The sequence below is a fragment of the Genypterus blacodes genome, unplaced genomic scaffold (genome assembly GCF_046128005.1).
Source record: "Genypterus blacodes isolate CSIRO-AG114 ecotype Tasmania unplaced genomic scaffold, CSIRO-AGI_Gbla_v1 ptg000012l_1, whole genome shotgun sequence".
NCBI lineage: Eukaryota > Metazoa > Chordata > Actinopteri > Ophidiiformes > Ophidiidae > Genypterus > Genypterus blacodes.
Genome location: NW_027466826.1, coordinates 6,257,263 through 6,280,662, shown reverse-complemented (window position 1 = coordinate 6,280,662; position 23,400 = coordinate 6,257,263). Strand labels below are relative to the sequence as shown.

Sequence of the window (23,400 nt, the reverse complement as noted above, 5' to 3'; positions counted from 1 at the left end):
GGGAATACTGGGTTACAGTGTGAGAAAGTTCCATGCTTGTTTTTGACAACACACCTCTGGGGCGTCTCCCAGTGGGGACGCAGGAACACCGCGCCCCTGTGCTGTCGGCTGCATCAACACAACACACAACACACCCTCTGAATGCTGAAGACATGTTTGGTAATTTTATTTTGAATCTGGCTTCATTTGCCTTTTCTGCTAAGGATGTAAACAACATAACACAGTGTTGGAGTCTGTTTGGAGTTTGTAATTTTGCAGAGCAATAACACTCAACAAGTGAATATGCACTTTATATTTAATATTTTTTTATAATAAATACAAAAAAAAATTTTGTTCCTAACTTTTTTTTAAATAATATTTTTAGAGTCATGTGCAGTCAAAGATCAGATTAGATCAATATTATTTATTATTTCATTTTCTTATTTACTTTCAACAATATATTCATTTAAAACACATTATTATTATTATTTGTAGTAGTAGTAGTAGTAGTAAGTGGTAGTAGAAGTGGTATTAGTTACTATTTGTTATTATTATTACTATTATTATTAGTGGTAGTAGTAGTAGTAGTAGTATCAGTATTATAAGTATTAGTATTATTGTTGTTTTTGTTAATTCAGTGAAATGCAAAAATAACATAAGATTCCAGACGGTTGAATAAAAGAAGTAATGCAATGATGGAAAAAATAACTGCTGTACTAAAGTACAAATTAAAATTTACATTCAATGTGACTACGATGTATTTATAGTAAGAGGTACTCAAGCATCCCAGGCTTTAATTATGAAGAGTTGTTGCCTCAGGTAGCTGACGTGCATCATCATCTGCAAAGTTAATATACAAGGAAGGAAAGGAAAAGCAACAAGTCTCCAAAGTGTAAATCAGCTTCTCCACAGAGCCTCTCATTGTAACTCGACACTGTTTCAGCTCTATCTGAAGCAGGATTTCTGTTTCACTGCTTGACAATAGTTAACACAAAGCATTGCATTCACATGGCTTAACATCTACACTTTGGGGGAAAAGCAGATATTCTCTAAATGGTCTTGCATGCTGCCCTGAAGGAAAGTATGTCACTCAATAACATAATCATACAGTGGGAACTACAGGTTTGCCAGTACCAGCTTGTGATCTGGAGAAAAAAACACATTTCAATAGTGAGACTACAAAACAGGTTTGAGACACAACACAACATAACACAACATAACACAACCAGTCAGCAACTATACTGAACAAACATGAATTCACTGCTGCCACTTACTAGTATGTCCACATTCTATACCTTCATCCTCCTTTACAAATTGGAAAACATAACTATCCATTGGCTTGGATTCTTGCTTGCTCTCTTGTGAATAAAGTTTTTCACAGTTAAACGTTCACTTTGAATACTTTGTTACAGTTAGTTATGCTTTGTTATTGTCTTTATGTTGGTGTAAAAATGTCATTTTGTTTAAGTTGACCTTGACTTGATTCTGAACGGATTTGAGTTCTTCCTGCCTTGTGTCCTTCTGCACTTCCCGTCTGCCAAAGCTGAGAAACAGATCAGGAAGTCTAACTGAGGAATGAAGGAAATGCTTCACATGCAACCAACACTGAAATCAGCAAGCAACTCTTCCTTCTAACAAATGTGTCCTCTGTTTGCTTCAAGTATCCAGGTGCTCCATCCCATCCTTCCATTTTCTGCTGGTCTTCTTAGCCAAGTCCTACAACTCTTCCTGGGGGATCCCAAGACATTCCCGAGGCCCCACAGATACTTGAACCTTCACTTGGGGCAGCAAATCACTGGCATCTGGAGGGAAGGTCCAATGTTTTCTCAGGTCCCTGGATTTTGTGGTTCTGACCCTCAGCTCCAAACCACTCCATTGCAACATGTGTGTCACAGCCTGAGGGACTGATTCAATCCTGATTTCATCAAACTGGATATATTCCAATTCTGGCTTTGGTTACACAGAGAGCTGTTGGCTCAGAACACCAGCCAGCACCAGCCAGATACTACGAGGCTCACAGAGGTCCATAAACAGGCTATGTATCTGTATAAATAGAAACAATAGAATCTAACACTGGTGCTAATCCATGAGGTTTTGGACGGTGGGATGCGTCTGGCCACAGAAGGAAAGCTTACACATGTTTTGAAGAGTAGTAAATCAAGATTTCCCTGTTTCTTTTGCACTAACTGATGATCATAACTTGTGTGTGTCTGTATCTGTCATTTCAGTGAGCCAGGAAGTGAAGAAGTGGAGGGAAAGACCAAGGGAAATGTTCAATCAACACATGTGTAGTGGTTCCCAATTTCTCCGACAGCAGAATGGGAGGAAGGACCTTCAGCTATCAGGCTCCCGTCAAGTCAACATCAGGAAAATTCCCGACTCCACCCAAATCGCTCTAGGACGACGAGGAAAAACTCCAGAAAAAAACCCTCTGTTGTTATGGAGATGTAATTATGTCATGGCTCCTTTCTGGGTTTGGTTTACTGCTGCTGTGCTCTGGTAATGAAGCTCACATGCTGCTTGTATCTTTGATGTCACATTACCAAATAAACTTCTAGACTCTGTTTCTTGGACATCAAAGCTAAAAGGTTTTTACGTCTTGCTTTAATACTGTTAGTGCCTGGACATTAATGTGGCGACAGGTGACACATCGCAGACCAGAATGAACCTTGATCTCGCTCACGTCTGCCAGTCAATGGCTTGTGGTCCAACCCTTTCCATTATGGCGCCCACTACAGGCGATATTACAAACTACTACTGGTACTACAATATACACAATTCATATTAAAATGACATGATATACAGACATACACTGTAGTAGACATGTATAGGACTATTCTATTGATATTTATATATTCATGCAGAGTAAAATTCGTACATATTACAAGGCAAATATGTTATCATCATCATCATCATTCATGTGGAAATACCCACAATGGGTTTCCACCTTCATTTTAAACCATATGTAAAGTATATAATAGAAGGTGGGATGATATATCGTATGTACCACTTTTACCATATTATACTTTCAGACCTTCATTGTTTCCTGAGGTGAAGCAGCCACTCACACACTAACTAACACTAACACACGAGCTGTCTGCTATCAGAAAGAGCCTGTTATGTCTTTATGGAGGGCAGTGTTTGAAGAGATTTGGTTGCACCTGTGAACTGGCTGTGTGTTCTTGTGGGAGAGGCCCATCACAGCTCACACTGCCACTGGAAGAAAAGGGAGATTAAACCGCAGAATGTGTGCTGCACTCTCACACACACACTCAAATTGCAGCTGCGGACATCTGGTACATGGCTGTGATCTCCACAGCATGGCCACAGGGCCTGTTGCGTGTCTGTGTGTGTGTGTGTGTGTGTGTGTGTGTGTGTGTGTGTGTGTGTGTGTGTGTGTGTGTGTGTGTGTGCGGGTGCTCACTCATCACCTTCTCACCTTTCACTGGCGTGAACTGGAGTGAATAAGCTTTATTGTGTTGTTTCTTAGACAGTAATTGTCATGCACTTTACTGTGTTAAAGCAATACTTTGTTATTTTCTCCAAACACGTCAGATTGAAGACTATGTGATTGTAATTCCAATTCCTCAGGCGTATAAATGTCATTATATCAGAGTAAGTAACCTCAAATCTGCATTTCCTCACCTGGTGTCTGTATATTTGGTTCAGTCTAGTCTCCTGTTACGTTGTGCTTCTATCTGTGTATATCACTTACTCACATTTTTGCCTTAATTGCAATTCAGAATGGAGTCTTCAAGAGGAGAGTAGAGGCAACATGACTCCTCTGGGAGCTAAGTGCTTAGTTGGATACAATCTCTGTCCTAAAGTGATCCAAATTGCATGATTCCATCATAGCTACGACTTATCTACTCAAGTTTTTATAGCAAATCTATATTATTACGATTGTCTGGCAGGCTTCAGTTCAGACAGGCACTGATTTGTGCCTTTGTGTCTGTGTGACACACATCACACAAACCACTCTGCAAACACACTCCTGCTCTCATGACAGCGGAAATAATATAAAAATGCAATAGCAGAGTACCGGGAGTGAAGCTGAGACATGTTTGCTGAAAATCAGAGGAGGCATGATAATAATAGAATGAAAATGAAGTTTACCTCCGCAGTAATTCATATTTACAGCTCATCTTCTTCACCTCCTTAATGTGAGACTTGAGGCAACATCTTTCCAGTTTCAATCACTCCTCCCCTTTCAGACTTGAAAGACATTTATATGAGGTTTGGAGTTCAGTGAAGAGAAGCTTTGATCATCAGCTTCACTTAAATCAGCTCCAGTGGATTCTTAGGGTGACCAGTTTCAAATCAGAACAAAGATCCAAAGATAAGAAACATCCCCACAAATCCAGCATGACTCACCAGCTGTAGTTGTAAGAATGAATAGGACTCAAGAAAAGACCAAAGTGTGCTCAAAGTCGTGTGTGTGTTTGTGTGTGTGTGTCAATGATGCCACTGATAATTGTGACATGACCTCCCGCTACTATTATTATATCATTAATTAATGAAGTGATCAACATACATTCCCTTTTTTAGAGGCAGTACGGCAATTTGCTGATTCTAAGTATAAGCTGTTAGTTAGCTGGAGTTAAGTTGGAGTACTTAAAGTCAATGATTGATCCTTTTGTAGCCAAGAGCGAAAAAGAATCATAAGAAAAAATTAAAATCACAATAATAACAATAAGTGAAAGACACAATCTGCCGTGTTTGAAGCATGATGAGAGTGATGATGATGGTGGGACAGCTTATGCCTTTTACACACTGCACCTCTTTTCCCACTTGTTATATCCACAGTGCATCACAGTGTCGTCTTGCATTCCAGCGGCTCCAAGTCATGAGATTTCACTCTACGTGTCTGATTAGTGAAGCTCTTTCCTAACATACGGAGGTATAGTTGCATGTTCAGGCTACATAACCGTTCCTCTGCCCTGAACCATTACCCTTACTCTTATTTCCTGTCTCAGAGTTGCGTTTTATCATGCACAATTGGACATGGAAAGTGATCGGCCAAGAGCAGGAAGTATCTTTGCTCTCCTTGGCTGTTGCTCCCATTGTCAAATCAAATCAAATCAAACGTATTTGTATTTGTAATATAACATAACATGTCTCAAAGGGCTTTAGAGGCCCACAACAGCAGATGGTTCTCAACTTGTCCCAGAGCTCTTTAAGAACTCCCAAAAACCTGTGGATGTTTTTTTTAGGTTTTAATCGATTTGTTTTAATGTATTCTGCGTATCCTGAATATTGACTCAGTTGTAGAGAGCGAGGTTTAGGGTTTTAGTGATGATTTGGCTCATATTTATTCTTGGCAGGAAGTAGTTGGGGGTGGGGTGGGGTGGGGTGAAGTGGAGGGGGGTGGGGTGGGTCCTTCTGGGGCGCCTTAGTCAGAAAATACCCCATGGGCCAAGATCCTGTAGCAGGACCAGATGTTTAAGCTTGTATGTAGAAACACAAACTTTAGGTTCAACATTGCGGTTCATTGATATTATCATATTTAAAATATACACCACGCTGACGTCGAGGTCATTCCTCCTTCAGAGACACCTGAAACTAATGAAAGCGCTTTGGTTCACGGAGACGCAGATGTATGTAAATGGTAAAATCAGGGCTCGAGTGCAAGATTTCAGGTCATTATGCGAACTTTGCTTGCTTGATAATCAGTTCGGCCGCAGACTAAACATTTGGAAGAAAGAGCCTCAGACTTTACGTGGGACTCAGACAGGCGGGTCAGGTCCCATTGTCTTGCTCAGGAATAACATCGAGTGTGCAAATGTTGTTATCTGGAGGAAGTTACTGTATGTGAAAACAAACAGTACTAAAGTGTCTGTGTGTGTGTGTGACTAGCAGCAAAAACATCACAGCAGAGAAAGAATAAATATTGCAGCCACTAAAGCTAAGCAGTTTTTAGGTTGGAAAATGGAAATGATGGCTTTAACACGAAACAAAAACAAAAAGGATTATAAAGGGGAATTCCGGGTTCCCTTGAAAAAATAAAAAAATCGGAACTTGAGCAACAAGTGGCGCTACAGCACTGGGAAAATGAAATGAATTGGAAAGGGGGTAGTTACTGTCCTTATCTAGAGGAAGTCCCTCACCACGGGGCATGAAAGCCAGCGCCCCCTGGTGGAGGAACTCTGTAATGCTGTGCATAGAGTAACAACCCTCACTGGAGGTTGTACAATACTCTGGAGGAGGCTGCTACAAACTTACTTACATACGTAATTCAGTGTGTTGCACCATCCATTTTTATTTCTATTACTTTGTAATCGCAAATCTAAAATCTATCATGTATTATCAAGCTAGAGAACTGTGCACTTTCCTGTTCAGCAATTAGAGGTAAAGCTGCACAGAATCTCTTTAAGGCTTTCACCTTGACTCTTGCTGTGAGCGGCTGCACACGGTTCACCCTGTGCAGGCCAGTGGGTTGTGTTCTTTTCATGTACAGAGGAAGCGCAATATCCTGTTCCTGCATGGGGCCTAATCCCACACCGGGGGCAGCGCGGCCCCCAGCTCTCCAGGGCCGGAGTGTTGAAACCAAAGCCAGTCGCTGTGTGATGTATTAGGTGTGTGTGTTGTAGCGGTAAAGGCCTAATGATGTGCCCCTTTACACAACTCATGCAGGACGGCTCACATTTTAGCAGCGACACACTCCCTGTGGCTCCGACACATTGACACAACCTCCATTTTCTGTCATAGTAAATATTAAATAGTGTGAGATTATTTACCTATTAACACTTTTCTGTGTTTATAGGTAAATAAGCAATGTTTCTATTTACTTCTCTGCTGGATGTAGAAGAAGAGGAGAAGAAGAAGAAGAAGAAGAAGTTGTAGCTTCTTCTTACTTATAGGTTTACATTTTGTAGAACAGAGGATAAATATGATATAGATGTTTTATTGTAATTTATACAATAACAAAGTGTGCAGTAAACTTCGCTCTAAAACTTTCCAATCCCTGGCAGACTTTACTAACAGATTGGACAATTCTGATTCATTTTTATTGGCGTTTTTTTGTTATTTCAAAGAGAAGTGCACTCTTAGTGTACATGATTAGACCGGATTATATTAAATAATTCAGTTTCAGTGACTATTTATTGATTATTTGTCCATGGAGCAGTGACCTTTGTCTTCCTCCCTCTTCATCTTCCCTCCTCTTCTTGTTCTCCAAACATTCTCAAACTCTCCAAAGCGTTAGTACTTTACCTCACACACTTATATGCAAATTCTGTCATAGAGACTGGGGACTTTAATTCTTCCAAAATAATAAATTAAGATGATTTCAAAAACAGTTTTTGGACAATAAAACTAAAGTCTTGTTGGCCCCCTAGCGGCCACGGGGCATAAACAGAGACTAATGTCGCTAGTGCAGTACGTCATTAGGGATATCCAATAGATTAATTAAGCACTTTGACTTTAATTGAATAAAGTTAGTAGTTTCATAGTATTTGTTTCACCATGACAACAGCAGCACGCCCCCCTCGGACAAAGGAAACACACCTGTGTGCGGTGGGAGGTGTACCTGCGGCTGAGCCTTCCTTCCTCCTCCTCTTCCTCCTCCTCCTCCTCTTCCTCCTCCTCCCCTTTCTGTCTCTTCCCTCGCTAGAGCAGTCAGAGTCCAGCGCTCCTCTGGTGCTGCTCCGGATCCCGCACAGTCACATTGGAGGAATGCGGGAAAGACACTTGACTGGGACACTCCGTTACTCCTTAAGAAGCGCTATCTCTGGGTGCGTTTGATTCGTAAATGATGACAGCTGCTCGGATCGCTTAAGGAGACACAATGTCTCAGCAGCAGCAGCCGCAGCAGCAGCAGCGCCTCGTCCAGCTGTCCCCCGCCTCTCTGGCGGTGGTCTTCGGCCCGGACGAGGAGAGTTTGCGCGCCGATGGAGGAAAACTGACGACGACGAGCGGCCAGGAGATCTTTGCGGAGTTTAAATCGCAAAACCTGCGCAGTTTCTGGAATAAAAGACTGGTGAAGGCCGTTGCCGAGGTTTGCTTCAAGGGATGGATGGAAAACTTTGTGCTTTTCATTCAAGGAAACTCCAACAACCTGGAGGTGCTGAGAGAAGCGTGGATGCGCAGGGCGCTCAGGTCACCCAGGGGATTTGTCATTAAAGCTGTGGGTATGTAACTTATATAAACATTAAACTAACTCTCATCAAATCAGGTTTCAAAGGCCGCGAGTGTAGAATGTGCAAGAAATAACTTTAGAAAGTCCTCACAAGACTGTTTGAGACGAAGATGTGAATAGAGTATCTATGGGAGTAAAGCAGATCCGTCTTCATCTCTCTGGTCTCTGCACATGTCTGTCAGCTGTAACGTTTTGATGAAATCTTTGTTTGTTCAAAACCCGAGTAAGTCTGAAGTCTTGGCACTTGTATCCCAAGTCAGGTCCCATGAATGACTCACAAGTCACAAGTCAGACAAAACAACTCAGCACTGGTCACCTCATGACAAAGAAGCACTCAGATCCCACAGTGATAGAGAAGTTAAAGTCCTGCACGTGAACGCAACAACAAGTTTCACACAAAGCTAAAATATCATACAGTATTTACACTTTAAAAAGAAGTTGTTCTAAGTCATATTAGTCAGAAGTCTTGGCACTCAAGTCCAAAGTCAACTCCCAAATAAAGACTCATTAGTTTGGTCTATGTACACAGATCGTGTTTGCTTCTAAAATCTGTCTTTATTACTTTCTATATAAACTTAGATATGGGTTATAAAAACTTTAGTATAACTGTATAACGTTTAGTCTTTGTCTTTGTGGAAGTGATCAAGTCTTTAGAAGTTACAGAGGTAGGTTGTGATCTTTGTTGTCGCTCTGGCCTGCACACATAATGGCCACAAACAGTCGTAGGTAAACTGGAAGGTAAACATGTTTATACCTTTTCCAAATGCACACACTGGAGGGTGGAGCAAATATTGGGCTGTCATAGAGAGGGGATGGGAGGAGATAGTGTGTGTGTGTGTGTGTGCGTGCGTGCGTGCGTGTGTGTGTGTGTGTGCATGTGTGTGCATGTGTGTGTTTGCCTTTGTAATCTCAGAGTAATTAATCATAATAATGTGGGAAACAGCTAAACGTGTCACTTTAGCAGGGGGGAGCGGTTAACGGTCATCCTGTGTGTTTTTGTTCTCTCCACACAGCTATAAGCACAGTGCATAGTTTGACTTTATACATATATATCATATCTTTGTCTTTGCTGATCTGGTATCAGTCTGTCAGCTGCACAGGGAGAATTCCACGGACAAGAAACGCACACAGAGGAATGTGAGGGGAAGGAAAGACCACACAGGGGCAGACAGAACAGGGGGATGGGGGATGGGGGGGCCGGCGGAGACTGACACGCCGTCCCGCTGTGAGACAGTATGCTTCAACTCAGCACAAGTGCTCTCACACACACAGTCAAACAAACACCCCCAGGGGGCAAAGGTGATGCTGAGCTTATTACCATGTACAGCATCAGCAAATAAGCATGGACTGGACATGGAAGTCAGACTGGATCAGGACTAAATGAGAACGTTTAACCTCAGAGCCTTGTAAGCAAACACTCCTGTGTGTGTGTGAGAGTGCACCTCCTTCTCCTCCTCCTCCCCTTCCTCCTCCTCCTCCTCCTCCTCCTCTGCAACAAATCACCCACACTATAGCAATTTGTATGGAAATCAGTGCCTGGCACTCTGTCAGCCTGGTTTACTGCCTTCTTGCTGAGAAGTGGTCAGCAGTGAATCTTGGTTTGACTACCTGCCGAGCACAGTGACTTTGTGATGCTCAGGATTGATGTCTCCTCCATTTCATGGCCAGTGAGGGACTGTGGAAGACGTACTCCTAACTGGATATCTGCCATGGTCTTAAAGGCCTTGACATGTCCTGATATAAATACGTCAGCTTGAAATTAGAAGTATTATGAGTTATGGGGCTGTGTTGAGTTTCCTTGGGCCAGAACAAGGTTGAAACTTGACTTTGCTTGGCTGAGATCATTTCCCTTTTCAGAAACTTGAGACGAGATTATGAATTTCAAAGCAGTCAGACTCAGTACAGTTACATGAGTTTGGAATCTTGGAGGCAACTAAATATGATTAAAATTGTCACAAATCTAAGTATGATTAATAGGAGGATACAATCTGTCTGTCTCTTAATCTAAGTATGCTGTCTATGTATGCATTTTCTCAATGGGGAGACTCCCCTCATACTACAATTACACAACACCCTTATTGATTGAACACGCGTAGGTGCATTTTCAGACTCCACCCTAAGCCTCTAAACTAAAGTAGTTATTATAATAGCATGAAATACTTGTTTCAAAAGATGAATCCATATTGTAATCCATTACCAAAATCATTTACAGTCAGCATGTTTACCAGCACATTAAAAGTCACATTCTAATAGATTCTGAGCGATCTGGATTGTGAGATTGTAAACCATTTACTCAGGCAGGTGAGTGTTATATTTCCTAACATGCTGCACTTCCTGTCATGAGCTAATTAAGCAATATGTCATTTATACTGTGCAAAGACAGAATTGTATGTATTCCATCTGTTCATAAGGTTTAAGGCCCCAGTAAACTTCATATGGAGTTGAACCTTCGGGGCAAAAAGACACTATCACTCATTTGACTCTTTGGAGTTTTGGCAGACGTCATAAAACAAAGAGACACAGTCATGGTGATTTTTCATGCTGTTTCCTCATTGATCCTGTCTGCCTGTATGTGCTAATGGCCTGAGTGAAGACAGATAGTGCCTTGGGCCAACAGCTGGCTCCCTCGGCCCTCTCCCTTTTGCGGAGGAACTGTATAAGAGATGAGGTAAACAGAGGAAGAGGACTGGGCTGAGGTTACATAGGGTGGAGAGGAAGGGGATAGAAATGTCTGCAGGTTGTAACGATGACAGTCCTAGATCACAGTAAGAGATCTGATCAATATTGCAACAAAAGACAGAATTCAACAACATTCTGAGTTTCAAAATCGTTTGCTATAAGCCTTGTCTATAAACTGGCTTGGGTAATAAGCTGATGATGTTTAAACCTTTAGTTAATTTCCATTGGTCTGAATCAGGGACTATAGTGTATAGGCATGCACAACTTAAGCAATTTAATACTCAATTAATCGTTAATTTAGTTGTATACTCACTGTCACTAAAGTCACTCAAAACGCCACAACTCAGATTTACAGTGGACCTCAATTCTTTCGGGTTTTTAGAAATCTTAAATTGCAACAGATTAGTTATTTATTGGCAAAAGTAGACACAAATGCATTATTTTCCTTTACCTTATTTTTGGGACACATGGTTGATGAGAAAGTCAGTCAATTGTAAGTCAGGGTTCAACAGAAAGATTTAATAGCATCACAACACACAGCAAAACATATGTCAGCTTGTTAATCAATTGGAGGAAAGATCACAGTGAGCTGCCAACTCAGCAAGTTGGTGAGACCTCACACTCACAGCAGCCCTCCTTTGTGAAACGGCCTTGTGAGTGTGTGTGTGTGCTTTGAACCATGGAAAAGACACAGACGGCGTGAAAATTAATGATTTCTGACTTTATAATTATGGTGATGATGTTTTCTTAACCGGCAAAGTAAGGAATCTTTCACACAGAGACTGTGAATACAGGTGGAAAGGTGTTAGGGCTACTTCAAGCTGCCCCAACTTTCCTAGGTGTTGTGCTTGCATTCACACACGCATTAGTAGTGCAATGTTAACAAAAGCCAGCCGGATTAAGCATTTTTGTTACCAACTTTTAAATGAAGTGAACAGAAACTACAAAATCGCTGTTTCTTCACTTCACTTTTTCTACATGACTTAGATTTTAATGCCTACACTTGGCTGGCTTGGGGTGAATCACTGAATGTGCTTCAGGATACAGCCCGTTCTGGTTCTGGATCCATCAGAACAGAGCAGAGCTAATGTAGTTCAAGGTCAGGTCTTAGAAAACCTGCTTCAGACTTGCTTTGGCGCTGGACCATGACCACCTCTTCACACATCTCCGTGTGGTTGTTTTGTTGCACAGGTGTAATTGCTATCTTCAGCCATCTCACACAGTGTTAGATGCAATGAACTTGTAAGATTGCTGTTATCACTCAGTTTGCAGGAGTCATAAGCAGCCATCTGCTTTTTTCATTTGTCATTTGTCCCGGCGCTATTTGTAATGTCAATGTTTATTATTGTTACATAACAAAGCCAGTGAAAGGAGATACATGTTTATCTTTTTACATGGCTGTTTTTGCGCCTTACATGTGCTCTTTATCTTAACATCAAGTAACAAAAGGCTTGAAATTCTCTTAAACGTTTGTTGAACCATCTGTCCCGTTAAAACCAGGAGCTTCATTAAGGCCATTAGCTGCTCCTGTATTATTCACAGCCTCCGTCTTGTTTCTTCCTGCAGGATGAGCGTAAAATCCACCAGCTAAAACATTTATATGCAGCAGACGTTGTAATGAGGTGTCCTGTGTCCTCTCTGTCCCTCCTCTCCTCCTCTGTGAGTGTGGACATGAACATGAAGCCACAGCACCTTCCTCACACTTTCACCATGTCCATGTCCAATGTAAGACGTACAGCCTCTTTCTGTATATTGTTGGGGAAGTGGGCTGTGTCCCCGTCCCCCCTCAACTCTAAGCCAAGTTTCCATCCAAGGAATGTTTCATTTAAGTCATCATTCCATAAGGTGGTGAAACATTCCTTAAATGCTTCATTTACTCTTGAGGTCATTTCCTGAGTCTCCTTTTTGCTCTTTTCACTTAGACGTGTTGTACGCTGGCAGTGTCTCCTTTCATGTGGGTGTTTAGTCTCAAAGCGCTCTGTTTCATGGCCATAACTCTCCCAGATGTTAGCTTGTTAGCCATGACAGCTCTTTTGTAGGGTCGTACCTGTTTTTAATAGCCCGTCCTGTCCTACCTAAGCAGCAGACATTGTAACCTCTCTGCTAACGAGCCACCGTGAGGTCCGGAAGCTTCCACCAATTTTTTTTTCCAGGAGGTGAAACGAGAAATACAACACGCCATTGTTCTCCATTCACAATACAGAATGCAGATATAGAAAATAGTGAGAGAAAGAGAGAACACTCCCACCGCCACTGACCAGCTAAGGCTAAGCTAAGACTGAGCTAAGCCTATGTAAGCCTGAACTAAATTTAGGCTAGCTAGTTACTCTCCTGGGAGAAGAGAGCGTTAACATCCTGTTTATCAGCAGTAAATAAGTCACTCTCCAGCTTTATCAGTACAAATACAGCGACACTAAAGTTTGACATTCAAATCCATAAAAATGATGAGGATTTAGTGTTATGACAGCAATTTGTCCTGCCTTGTTCCCCTCACAAAAAACAGCAGCGACTGGAGGAAACTATAACCTATTTAGATTTTCTTCCCTAGATAATCTCTTACTTTTTATCTGTAACAGAATGTGAAGTCTACTAGGGCTGTCAGATAAATGCTGTAGCATAAAAAGTACACAGGTTGAATTCCTGCGACTTTGCCTATTGTACTTCCCTCTTCTGAGTGTGTTTGTGTATGTGTGTGTGTTCTAAGTGCGTTATCTGATGTGAGTACATTATACGTGTGTGTGTACAGTACATTGGCCTCTCAGCACATCATTTGTTAGCCACATGTCATCCTGTTGAGCAGGAAACTGGGCCTCAGTGTGAATCAGGTGTGACGTCCTCTTTATTGAGTCAAACTTTGGACTTGGCCGGGGTGCTGGAGTGACACCAACACGAACAGATGAGCTCCCACAGCTGATTCATCCTGTCTGCTTTACCTCACAGGACTCATTTTCATGTTCGGACACAGAAATTAGGCAATTTAAGATTCCTTTCTACTGCTAATCTTAAATATTACTCTTTCATGTCCTGGCAGGATGTTTTCTGTGCTCATCTTCACACTGATTTATTACATTTTCATTATAGCAAAGTATCAAAACAAAGTGCAAGTACAAGTTCTGCATTAAACATCTACGTCATTAATTACTAAGACGTGTTTGGATTAAATTTACTTCAGTATTGTACCACATGCAAAGTGTTAAATTATTGATAAATGAACATGTGTCCTGTTACTAGTATCTCTGAAAATACCAAAAACATTAAACATTGTATCTGTTCTCAAGTCTGCTGTCAGTCAGTATGTTGTATTGTACTCATTTGGATGTGAACACACTCCCTATTAGCTGTGATCATGTGTCTTTGCCGACATGAGGAACGAGTGGAGTAAATCTGCTTGGTAATTGGTGGACCGGGTCTGTTCAGGTTGACTGCATTTGAACCTGGTAGACATTATCCTCAGGGCTGTTTGGGTCAAATTTCTTTAGTTTTTCCTTTTTTTCGTTTGATGCCTGCTGGGTTCTGGTAATGTTTCCATGGGTTAAATTATTGGGCCTGTGAACTACCTATTGTTACAACAAAGATGGAAGAAAATAGAGTGGAGATTCTAGGTTCTGTCCTTTCTCACGGCTCCACGTGCAGCACTGCTATCATTCTGCTCACTGAAGATCCAGGTGTGTCTGCTTCCACATGCTTACTGGTCTGCAGTCAGACAGCTGGTCAGGTGTGTTTACTGCCGCCCTGGAACATGATAACAGGGTTCTTACACTAGTTCAGAGGCTGGTAATTTTATAGTTGTGCGTAAGAGCTCTTCCGGTATTGTGGACTGGGTGTTAAATATTGTTTAATGGCATTAAATGCTATAATATTATGTGAATGTGTGTCTGTGCCTGTTCTTTCTTGCCAGTTTTCATTAAATGTCACAGGGCTGGTTTGGCAGCCGAGGCTCAGAGCTGCATTGTAGAACCCCACGCTGCACTCAGTGCTGGTTCTCCTCTGTTTGTTGGTGTTGTATTGCATGTGGCATGTTACTCCCTCAATAAAGGTTTCCATGGTGATGGAAGTCAACAGAGAGCCTGCCAGCAGCCATCTCCAGGGCTAAAAGTGTTCGGCCATGAGTCCCTTTGACCCAGTATTGGCATTCAAAACGTTGCTTGAAAATGTTTGTATTTATCTACATTTAGATGCAACTTTTGAATGTGTTCCCATCTTAAAACATGTTTATGTTGTCGGTTAGTTTTATACTGGTAACAACAAATACATTTCATCAAACTCTGATCATAAACAGGACTTAATCTCCATTGTACACTCTTAAACGTTTCAATTCATATTTAAACAGACACGCTATGATAGTGAAAAGTCAATAGTTATCCTTCAAAATTCATTTACATCAATAAACACAGTCAATCAATCAATGCAATCTACAGCTGATTTGGTAACAATTTTATTGCACTGGCACATGTTTAAAGTAAGGCTGTGGAAGTCACAATAACAAAACCTTACGATTCCTGTTTTTACTGGAAAGGGGAATCCCGGTTAGAGTAATGGAATTTATACATTAAACAATGAGCATTTATTTAATGTTGTTAGAAGACTCAGGGCGTGCAGTGTGTGTGTGTGTGTGTGTGTGCTGGGATTGAAGAGAAGAGAAAAGGCCTAAGTGTGTGTAGCTCTGGTTTGGTTGACAGGGTGTTTGGGCAGTGAGTGTGATTATTGTTTGAAGGGATCATTTCACTCAGTTTATTGGGCCATTTAACTGCAACGCCCACACCTGTACTCTCTGTGGAAGTTAAAGACACAACTTGTTAAGTGTGAAACACACAAGCGCGCACACACACACACACACACACACCCACACACATAAAAGAAGGGGAGGTCCGGAATCCAAATGCAAAGGAAAGTGGTGGTGGGACTGGGAGGGAGTAAATGGCAAAAAAGCTGTGCCACTGAAAGTTCAGAACAAATTAGGATTGTTTTAATCAAGTATTATGGAAACATAATACACAATAGTGACTCTGCTACAACTGCATCATTTCCACAACACCAACATACAACTTCTGGGGACAGTTCTTCATCCTGAGTGATGATGCATGTTGTTTATTTTAAGAGCTTTACAGGCTCAAACAAAAGCCTAACACTGGGAGATGCACATCACAGTGAGAACATCCAGGTGTGCAATAAGAGCTGTGAGTGGGAAGAGGAGACATTACAAAGAGACAGAAGAGATTAAATAATAAAGAAAAGAAACACATGAATCCTGAAACAGGGAGTGGATTTTAAATTCAAAGAAAGGTGGATAATAAGGATAATAATGTGATTTATTTGGGAGAGAGAGAGGGAGGGAGACAGAGAGAGAGAGAATTCAGGACCTTAAGTTCTTAAACTAAACCTGTTCCTGGTTCCTGTGGTGTGAACCCGCTGATGTATGAATGTCTGACATTGTCTCACAAGATCTTCCACTTCCGGCCTGCAGATTAACTAAAGCATGTCCTTCACAATCTCTCTTGTCGCTTGGAGACGGAAGGGTCTCAGGTTCAAGTTGAATGCTGTGTAGTGTGTCCTTAATGAGCGAGAAAGAAGATTAGGATGTTTGCTTACTGGAGCCGAGAAGATCAGACGATAGCAGATAGATAAGATGGCGGCTGTGGTGTGTGTGTGTATGTGTGTGCATGTTTTGTGTGCATCCAGATGTGCTATGGAGTGAAGGAGAGCCTGGTGTTTTAGTTTGCTCCTACCTTTGATAGCATTAAGGTGAAAGGTCAGAGGGGCCTACTACTTTTCTTCCTATATATACAGTAAACTTTAAAACATTCACCTTCTCCCCAGATACACAAATAAAACAGAAAATACTTCATGTTATTTCCTGTGGCAGTCAAACTTGCTGCTTAACTGTCTAGGTGCTCTCTAATTGTTCCTCCCTCTTTCTTGTCACACAGAGTTCTGTTGCTATGGCATCCAGTTTGGTTCACGCTGTGTATGACAAAGAGTGTAATGTCTGTGGCCCTGTCTTAGATTACAGGAACACAGAGGTCTGTTTCCCATGGAGAGGACACAGTTACCACGGTGACCCCCTCGACGGTCACGCCTGCTAATGTTAGACTCAGTAAACACAAATCCTTGGCCAGGCCCGTCCTTCTTACCTGAGTTCGCTCACAGTTACACTGAAGTCTCCTTTTTCTATATTAGTAATCCTACAGTGTAAGGTACTCAGTTAGTAGTAACTATTAACTAGTACTGCCTCAGATTTTTACTGAAGTAATATAGTTAGTTAAAGAAATTCTAAACTTCCTAGAAGGTTATATCCGGTCATTCATATGCATTTGTATTCATTCCAGTGCAGTAAAGGCGGAGTAGAGTGGAATGTGGGTATGATCAACAGAAGTTTATATGAATACATCAAGTTAACTTTTATTCTATAATCGCCTGGCTGAAGTCAGGAGAAGAATACAGAAAACACAGCAGCTTAAGTGTGAGTAGTATCACTTTTTGAGTTGTTACTGATTAACTAAAACCAATTTTCCAGTCCTGTGAGTAAGGTTATGTTCACGACCTCATGCAGGGAGTCTGCATTAATCATTCATCACCACCAGTTTGTTTTGGTGTCTTCACTGAAATGACTTCTTTGTTTTGTAATATTAGTTTAACTTGAGTATATAATTTGTATACTTCCTCCACCACTATTGTCCTGTCTTAGTTTACATTACGACTTTTCCCTCCTTAATATGTAGCAATATAGTTTTGATCCTACAGATTATAAATGTGTAAGTGATGAGTAAATCACATTTCAACAATTCAGTTGATTAATCAGTTTATGTATGTGGATCCGATCCCATCTGATCTTGCACAAATTCTAGTAGCATCAACCTCTCTTTCTCTCTCTCTGTCTTACTGCATCATACTGTGATTGTTATTGGATACACTGCAGAAAGATCATATTACTTTAAACACTATTTACCACATTTCTTGCTTATTTACTTTGACAAGAACATAGCACAAATGTTTAATCTTGCCCCTTGAATTAGCTTCACACACCACTTCTTCATGTGGAATGCTAGGAACCCTTGGAAATGTGCAGTTTATTGAGGTTTTGATGTGGAGTGTGTGAATATGGAACACATTATATACGTACTGTTGTATTATGGCAAAGTGTTTCCAAGGCTCTGTCTTTTTTCAGTTCTCGCTCACTTCTTCTAACATGTTTGTTTAAGGGCACCCCATAGACGAGGGGGCTGGGGGGGTTCTTATGATATGGGGGGGCAGGATGAATACCTGATCTACCCAGAAGGCAGACTTGTGGTCATTTCTGTGGGCGTAATGGAATTTGGTGGTCTGTCGCAGTATAGATGGAATTTCAAAAGCAGCAGAGCATGGTTGACATAAATACACCACCTCAGTCGTGATTTAAAATGTGGTTAGAAAAGGAATGTCTGCTTCACTTCTTTATGTTGTTTTTAATAGAAGAACCAATCAGAGGGAGACTTTGCTGAGCTAGGTGTATGTGTGTGTTCCGCAGCTATTTCACACTTATATCCTTTGGTGTGCGTCTGTGTTTATGTGTCTTAGGTGATCTATCCCCAGTGCAGATGTCGGCTGTTCCCCAGTCCCAGTTCATTCCGCTGGCTGAGGTGTTGTGCTCCGTCATCTCAGATATGAACTCCTCCCAAATCACTGTCACCCAGGAAGCGCTGGTGAATCACATGAGCAAAGCCCATCCAGGTAACACAACCTCAATACAATTTGTCCCAAGCAGCAGTAGCAAACACCATCATGCACTTGATGAGCTGGTGGGGGTAGACCATTTGTCTTTTGCGTCCCATTTTCCTAATGACTCTTTCCCTTTTTCTGTCTCAGGGATAACCATCCCCACACAGGAAATCCTCTATAATGCGCTTGGCACTCTGATCAAGGAGCGAAAGATTTACCACACAGGAGAGGGCTACTTCATTGTTACACCACAAACCTACTTCATCACCAACAACATGGTCAAGGAGAAAAACTGGTGGACTTCAAACTCAGCAGACGACCCTCCTTCCCCGCCTGCCATCACTTACCTTTTGAGCAATGATGCCTGTGTTGAAAGCACTAAGACACCCCCAGTGGCACATTGTAAGTCTTGCAGCTGCTTCACCCCACCCCAAACATCCACTAACATCACTTCCACACCGGTGACGGCCACTGTCCCTCCCTCCACGGTGCCAGACCAGCATTCGGTCTCAGTGTCTATCAGTGAATGCACAGGCAAAAGCTTAAAGTGGCCCAGGCCTTTGGACCCCAAGCCCACAGTGCAGCATCAGTCCACCTCCACGGCAGCAGATTATCAAACCAGTGAGATCAGCAAAACTACAGCTACTACTAATGCCACTAGCCGCAAGGAAAAGGAGAACAAAACTGTGAGGAAATTCGGTCTAAGTCTGTTTCGCAGGAATGGAGGGAAGAAAGAAAAGCCAAAGAAGGAGTATGCATCATTCTCAGGCCAGTTCCCTCCAGAGGAGTGGCCAGTAAGGGACGAAGAAGACCTGAACAATTTACCCCGCGACCTGGAGCATGCCATCATTAAACGTATCAATCCTGAACTGACTGTTGATAACTTGACACGCCATACAGTCCTGATGAAGAAGTTGGAAGAGAGAAAGGAGAGGGGGATTAACAAGGTGTTGGCTGAATGTCTGGATAATGATGAAAAGGGAGTAGATAAGGGAATGTCAACTGAGATCCTTACATTTTCGAAACTCAGACATCATCACTCCACCAAGGCAGGGGCAGGTAGACGATCTGCCCCCAAGGCCAATCGCAGCAAGAAGAAGAATCACTCCTCAAAAGAAAAGCACAGGGACAAGCATAAGGACACAGAGAGAGTTAAGAGTAAGGCTCCCATGTGCGACGATGACTACACAGAAGAGGCGGACATGATCCCATCTCGGCTCAAAGCGGAAATACCCGTTGATAAACAAGAAAACCTGGAAGAAGGTGGAGTTGTGGAGGGAAAGTGTCTCTATAAGAAACGCATTGACAACCCTTTCCAGATTCATCCCACCAAAGACCCGGACGAGAACACAATTGCCACAACCGTCAGCAGAGAGCAAAGAAGGCGAGACGTGAAGGATGCTAAGACGTCAGAGACGAGCAGGAAGGAACGAGGAACTTCCCGCTCCAAATCATGGGACCCACATCGGGCCAAAATGACTGTAGCAGATTCAGAGCCTGCAGGAAAATCTCCTACATCTGAGGACAGGTACCACTGTAGTCATGAGAGGGACTTTCCTGCTGATCATTTGCCTCAATCATTAATGAAACGCAACAGAGAGCTGCCTTTAGACTATAGCATTGGATACCCCCAGAGCAGCACGCTAAGGATAGACGAAAAGGTCCGACACCAGAGGAAGGGTAGCAGCAGGGAGGCCTGGCAAAGCGAGAGCAAAGATGAATGCTTACGGGAGCCAGAGTACAAGAGGGTAACAGACCAAAGCAATCTGATTGGTGAGACCTCAGAGGATGCGCTCTCTAACACCAAACCCTACACTGATACTGGAGCCAACTCCTCTGACCCAGCTCTGTTGTGGCTAAAGCCCTCTCTGCAACGAAAGCACTCACTCAGACTATCCAACTCACACCGAGACCATGTTCAGGGGCCTGATGAGCTCCGTTCACACCAGCAGGCCTGTGACTCCAAAGCCACCCATGACCAACAGGAACTAAGAACCAGCATCTGTAAAAAGGAGCAAAGGACCCTGGGGCATGGAGAAAGCCCAGTGCCGACTGAAAGCACGACCTTAATTACACACACTGAGGGCTTTTTAGATGATGACGACAGGTTGTATGAGAGAATAGGTATGCAGGAGGATGATGATGCCTGCAGCTCCTTGTGTCTGAATGAGGAGGAGTTGATAGATCATGCAAAGATGTACCGATCAGGTAAAGATCAGTACCACGATCCCCAGTTCCATTACAACGACCGTGACTCAGATGTGCAGCTCCATGGACCCGACAGTGCTTATTATGATTTCAACTTTGAGCAACTTCAGGTCCCCTCCAAACATGATGGGAGTGAGAGCAGCTTCAGAGAACATATTCCATCAGCCACCCTCAAGGAGTCTTCTCACTGCTCCACCAGATCAGGAGATACCAGCTGGAGAATCCACCATCCCCATCAGAGGACAAGATCAAAAGGGGACCAGAGTGAACCCACCCTCAGGCCAGGAACATTGATGCGACCGGAAAGAAGACTGGATGGCTGCTTCGGTCTAGATTGTGCAGAACCCCCCGAGGTTTCAGACAGCAGTATCTTTGACTACTGTCAGACCAGCGAGGTGGAATCGGACACCGAGACGGTCCGAAAGTCCATTGATGAGGCCGACGGTGAATCTGCTTACTGGGCATGTGAGGCGGAGGAAGTCCAGGAGGAGAAATATGAGACTCTGGGTGCAAGAGGAGTTCCTCAGTCGCACAGAGCTGGCCTGAGCATGCCCAGTGTCAGGGTGGCAGACATCAGTGAAGCAGTAGAAATAGGAGAGAACCAGAGCTTCACAGGGGATAGTGGTATTGATTCTCCCCGGTAAGTGTCTCTCACTATGTTCCTGATAGCTGTCAACTGTCATAAAATGCTGACACTGCACATTACATTACACCAGGGGGCATCAAACCCATTCCTATGTGACTCCCAATCCGGCAGGTTTTCTATTATACAATATGAATTGCTTTTGCCTGCTATTCCAAGTTGCCAGTGGGATACCAGGTGAAAACAGTTAACCGCATGACAGGACGGAAAACCTGCTGCATTATAACACAGATTTAGACGAGGGCAACTTTTATATTACAACGGCTAACCCAGATTAAGACTGACACTTTTATTTATTCCATATCTGATGCCTGTGTTCCCAGAGTTTAGATCTCAAACTACCTGCATGCATGCATACATACACAGAAATATGAGAAAAATAAGTAATTGCTTTCTGAAGCATTTTTTAAGTTCCATTACAATTCTATTTTAATTTAGAGAGGAAGGGTTGCAAATGGTAAAAGTTGATGTTCAATGTATGTTTTAATATGAGGCCTATAGAGGCCTATGTGAGCAAAAAATACAACTTGGTCTACTGGTACTTGTTAAATATACCAGACCGGACCAGACTTCTGCTCTACATTCTGATGGAGCTTTAGGCAAAGACAGGCAAAATAAACAGAATAGTGAAGTTAGTTAACCTCTGGGTTAGAAGTCTGTGGTTGGCCTTGCTCTAATTTGTGTTTTTTTTCCCTTTCAAGTAAATTGTAATAAAGCTGAACAAACACCTTGTGACCAATTATATCATCCAGGATTTGGACAGAAGGGAGTAATTTTGTTAATTATGTATAATTACTCTACTGCACTTAAATTCTCGTGCTATAATGAAAGAGGTAGAAAAGACTCTTTTTGATAGTGAACCAGCTGTGTATGCCTGAATGTCAGTGAAGAGATGGAATGCATGAGTGCATGAACATGTCACCTTGTTGACATTGTGTATTTACAGAAGACATCAACCTCATGCCATGTTTTCCCCCACAGGACTCGTGTCAGTCTGACCTCCGATAACACAGTCATTCTTGAGGGTCTTAAGAGAAGAGGGTTCCTGCAAAACCTGGAGAAACTGCATTCAAAGAGCAGCGCCATCAGACCTCAGAGTTCACTGCTTCAGCTCACTCCGGTTATGAATGTTTAGTTTCTAAAGTTTTGTGTTGGAGGCCCAAACCAAGCACTTGAATCTGAAGTTCTGTTCCGACAGTCAGACACAAATCCACTGAGGAGCATCTGAGCTAAGTTGCTTTCCTCCAGATCTGGATATACATTACAGCAGAGTCTGTTTCAAGATGTATATGTTTAATTCCTGTTTTGTAAACAGCCATTTGGAATGGATCTGTGCTAAGATTGATTCATTGACTACATCGTATACTGTATGTGCTATTACTGTAAATGCTTAGTTGTTGTTGATAGCGTGTAGTATCTCTTAGAGATTTGTTGCAGCATTTTTTTCTGTTATCAGGAAGTAGTTATTTACAGAAATAGAACTGATCATTGCTGAATCTGAGTATGAGAGTTTAACAGGTGAGGAAATGCATGTAGAGGTGTCTTACTAAAACTACATTTACATGTATGAATAAAGTGATGTACAAACTCATAATGTAGGTCATTTAATTCTGAGTAACTTTATGTCCATTTATGTTGCTTCTATTAGGACTTAATTGGTAGTTTTTACAGTTTACAAGAATCTGGAATTAACTGCACCTGTTGATATTCTATAATGAGATGACTATAGTAACCCTGTGTAGATAAAGAAATGAGAATGCAATCAGCAGCTTATGATTTATGAATAAATAACAAAAATATGTGATTGAAACCAGATGTTACTCTTCACCCAGCAGTTTGGAGGTTAAGATGAAGAAATCCCAACCTTCTGTGTCTCCTTCAGTAAGTCTGACCTCCAACTGACAAGGAATGCAAACTAGTGTGTGTGCGTGTGTGTAGGTTTGTCATATCCATCCATCTGTTCTCTATACCTTCTCCTCCTGTGCAGGGTCACCTAGACGTCATTGGGTGAGACAGGTTACCAGTCTATCACAGGGCTGAACACACACACAAACCGACT

The 23,400-nt window shown here is 42.2% G+C and overlaps 1 protein-coding gene across 1 annotated transcript; it reads left to right on the top strand.

Moving 5' to 3' along the window:
• Window positions 1-7,561: 7,561 nt before the first annotated feature.
• Window positions 7,562-22,928, top strand: stox1 (storkhead box 1). The gene is made up of 4 exons (XM_076166313.1): window positions 7,562-8,108; window positions 18,350-18,502; window positions 18,638-21,338; window positions 22,323-22,928. The coding sequence occupies exons 1-4, from the start codon at window positions 7,766-7,768 to the stop codon at window positions 22,474-22,476; spliced, it is 3,351 nt and encodes a 1,116-aa protein (XP_076022428.1). The 5' UTR covers window positions 7,562-7,765; the 3' UTR covers window positions 22,477-22,928.
• The last annotated feature ends 472 nt before the right edge of the window (window positions 22,929-23,400 follow it).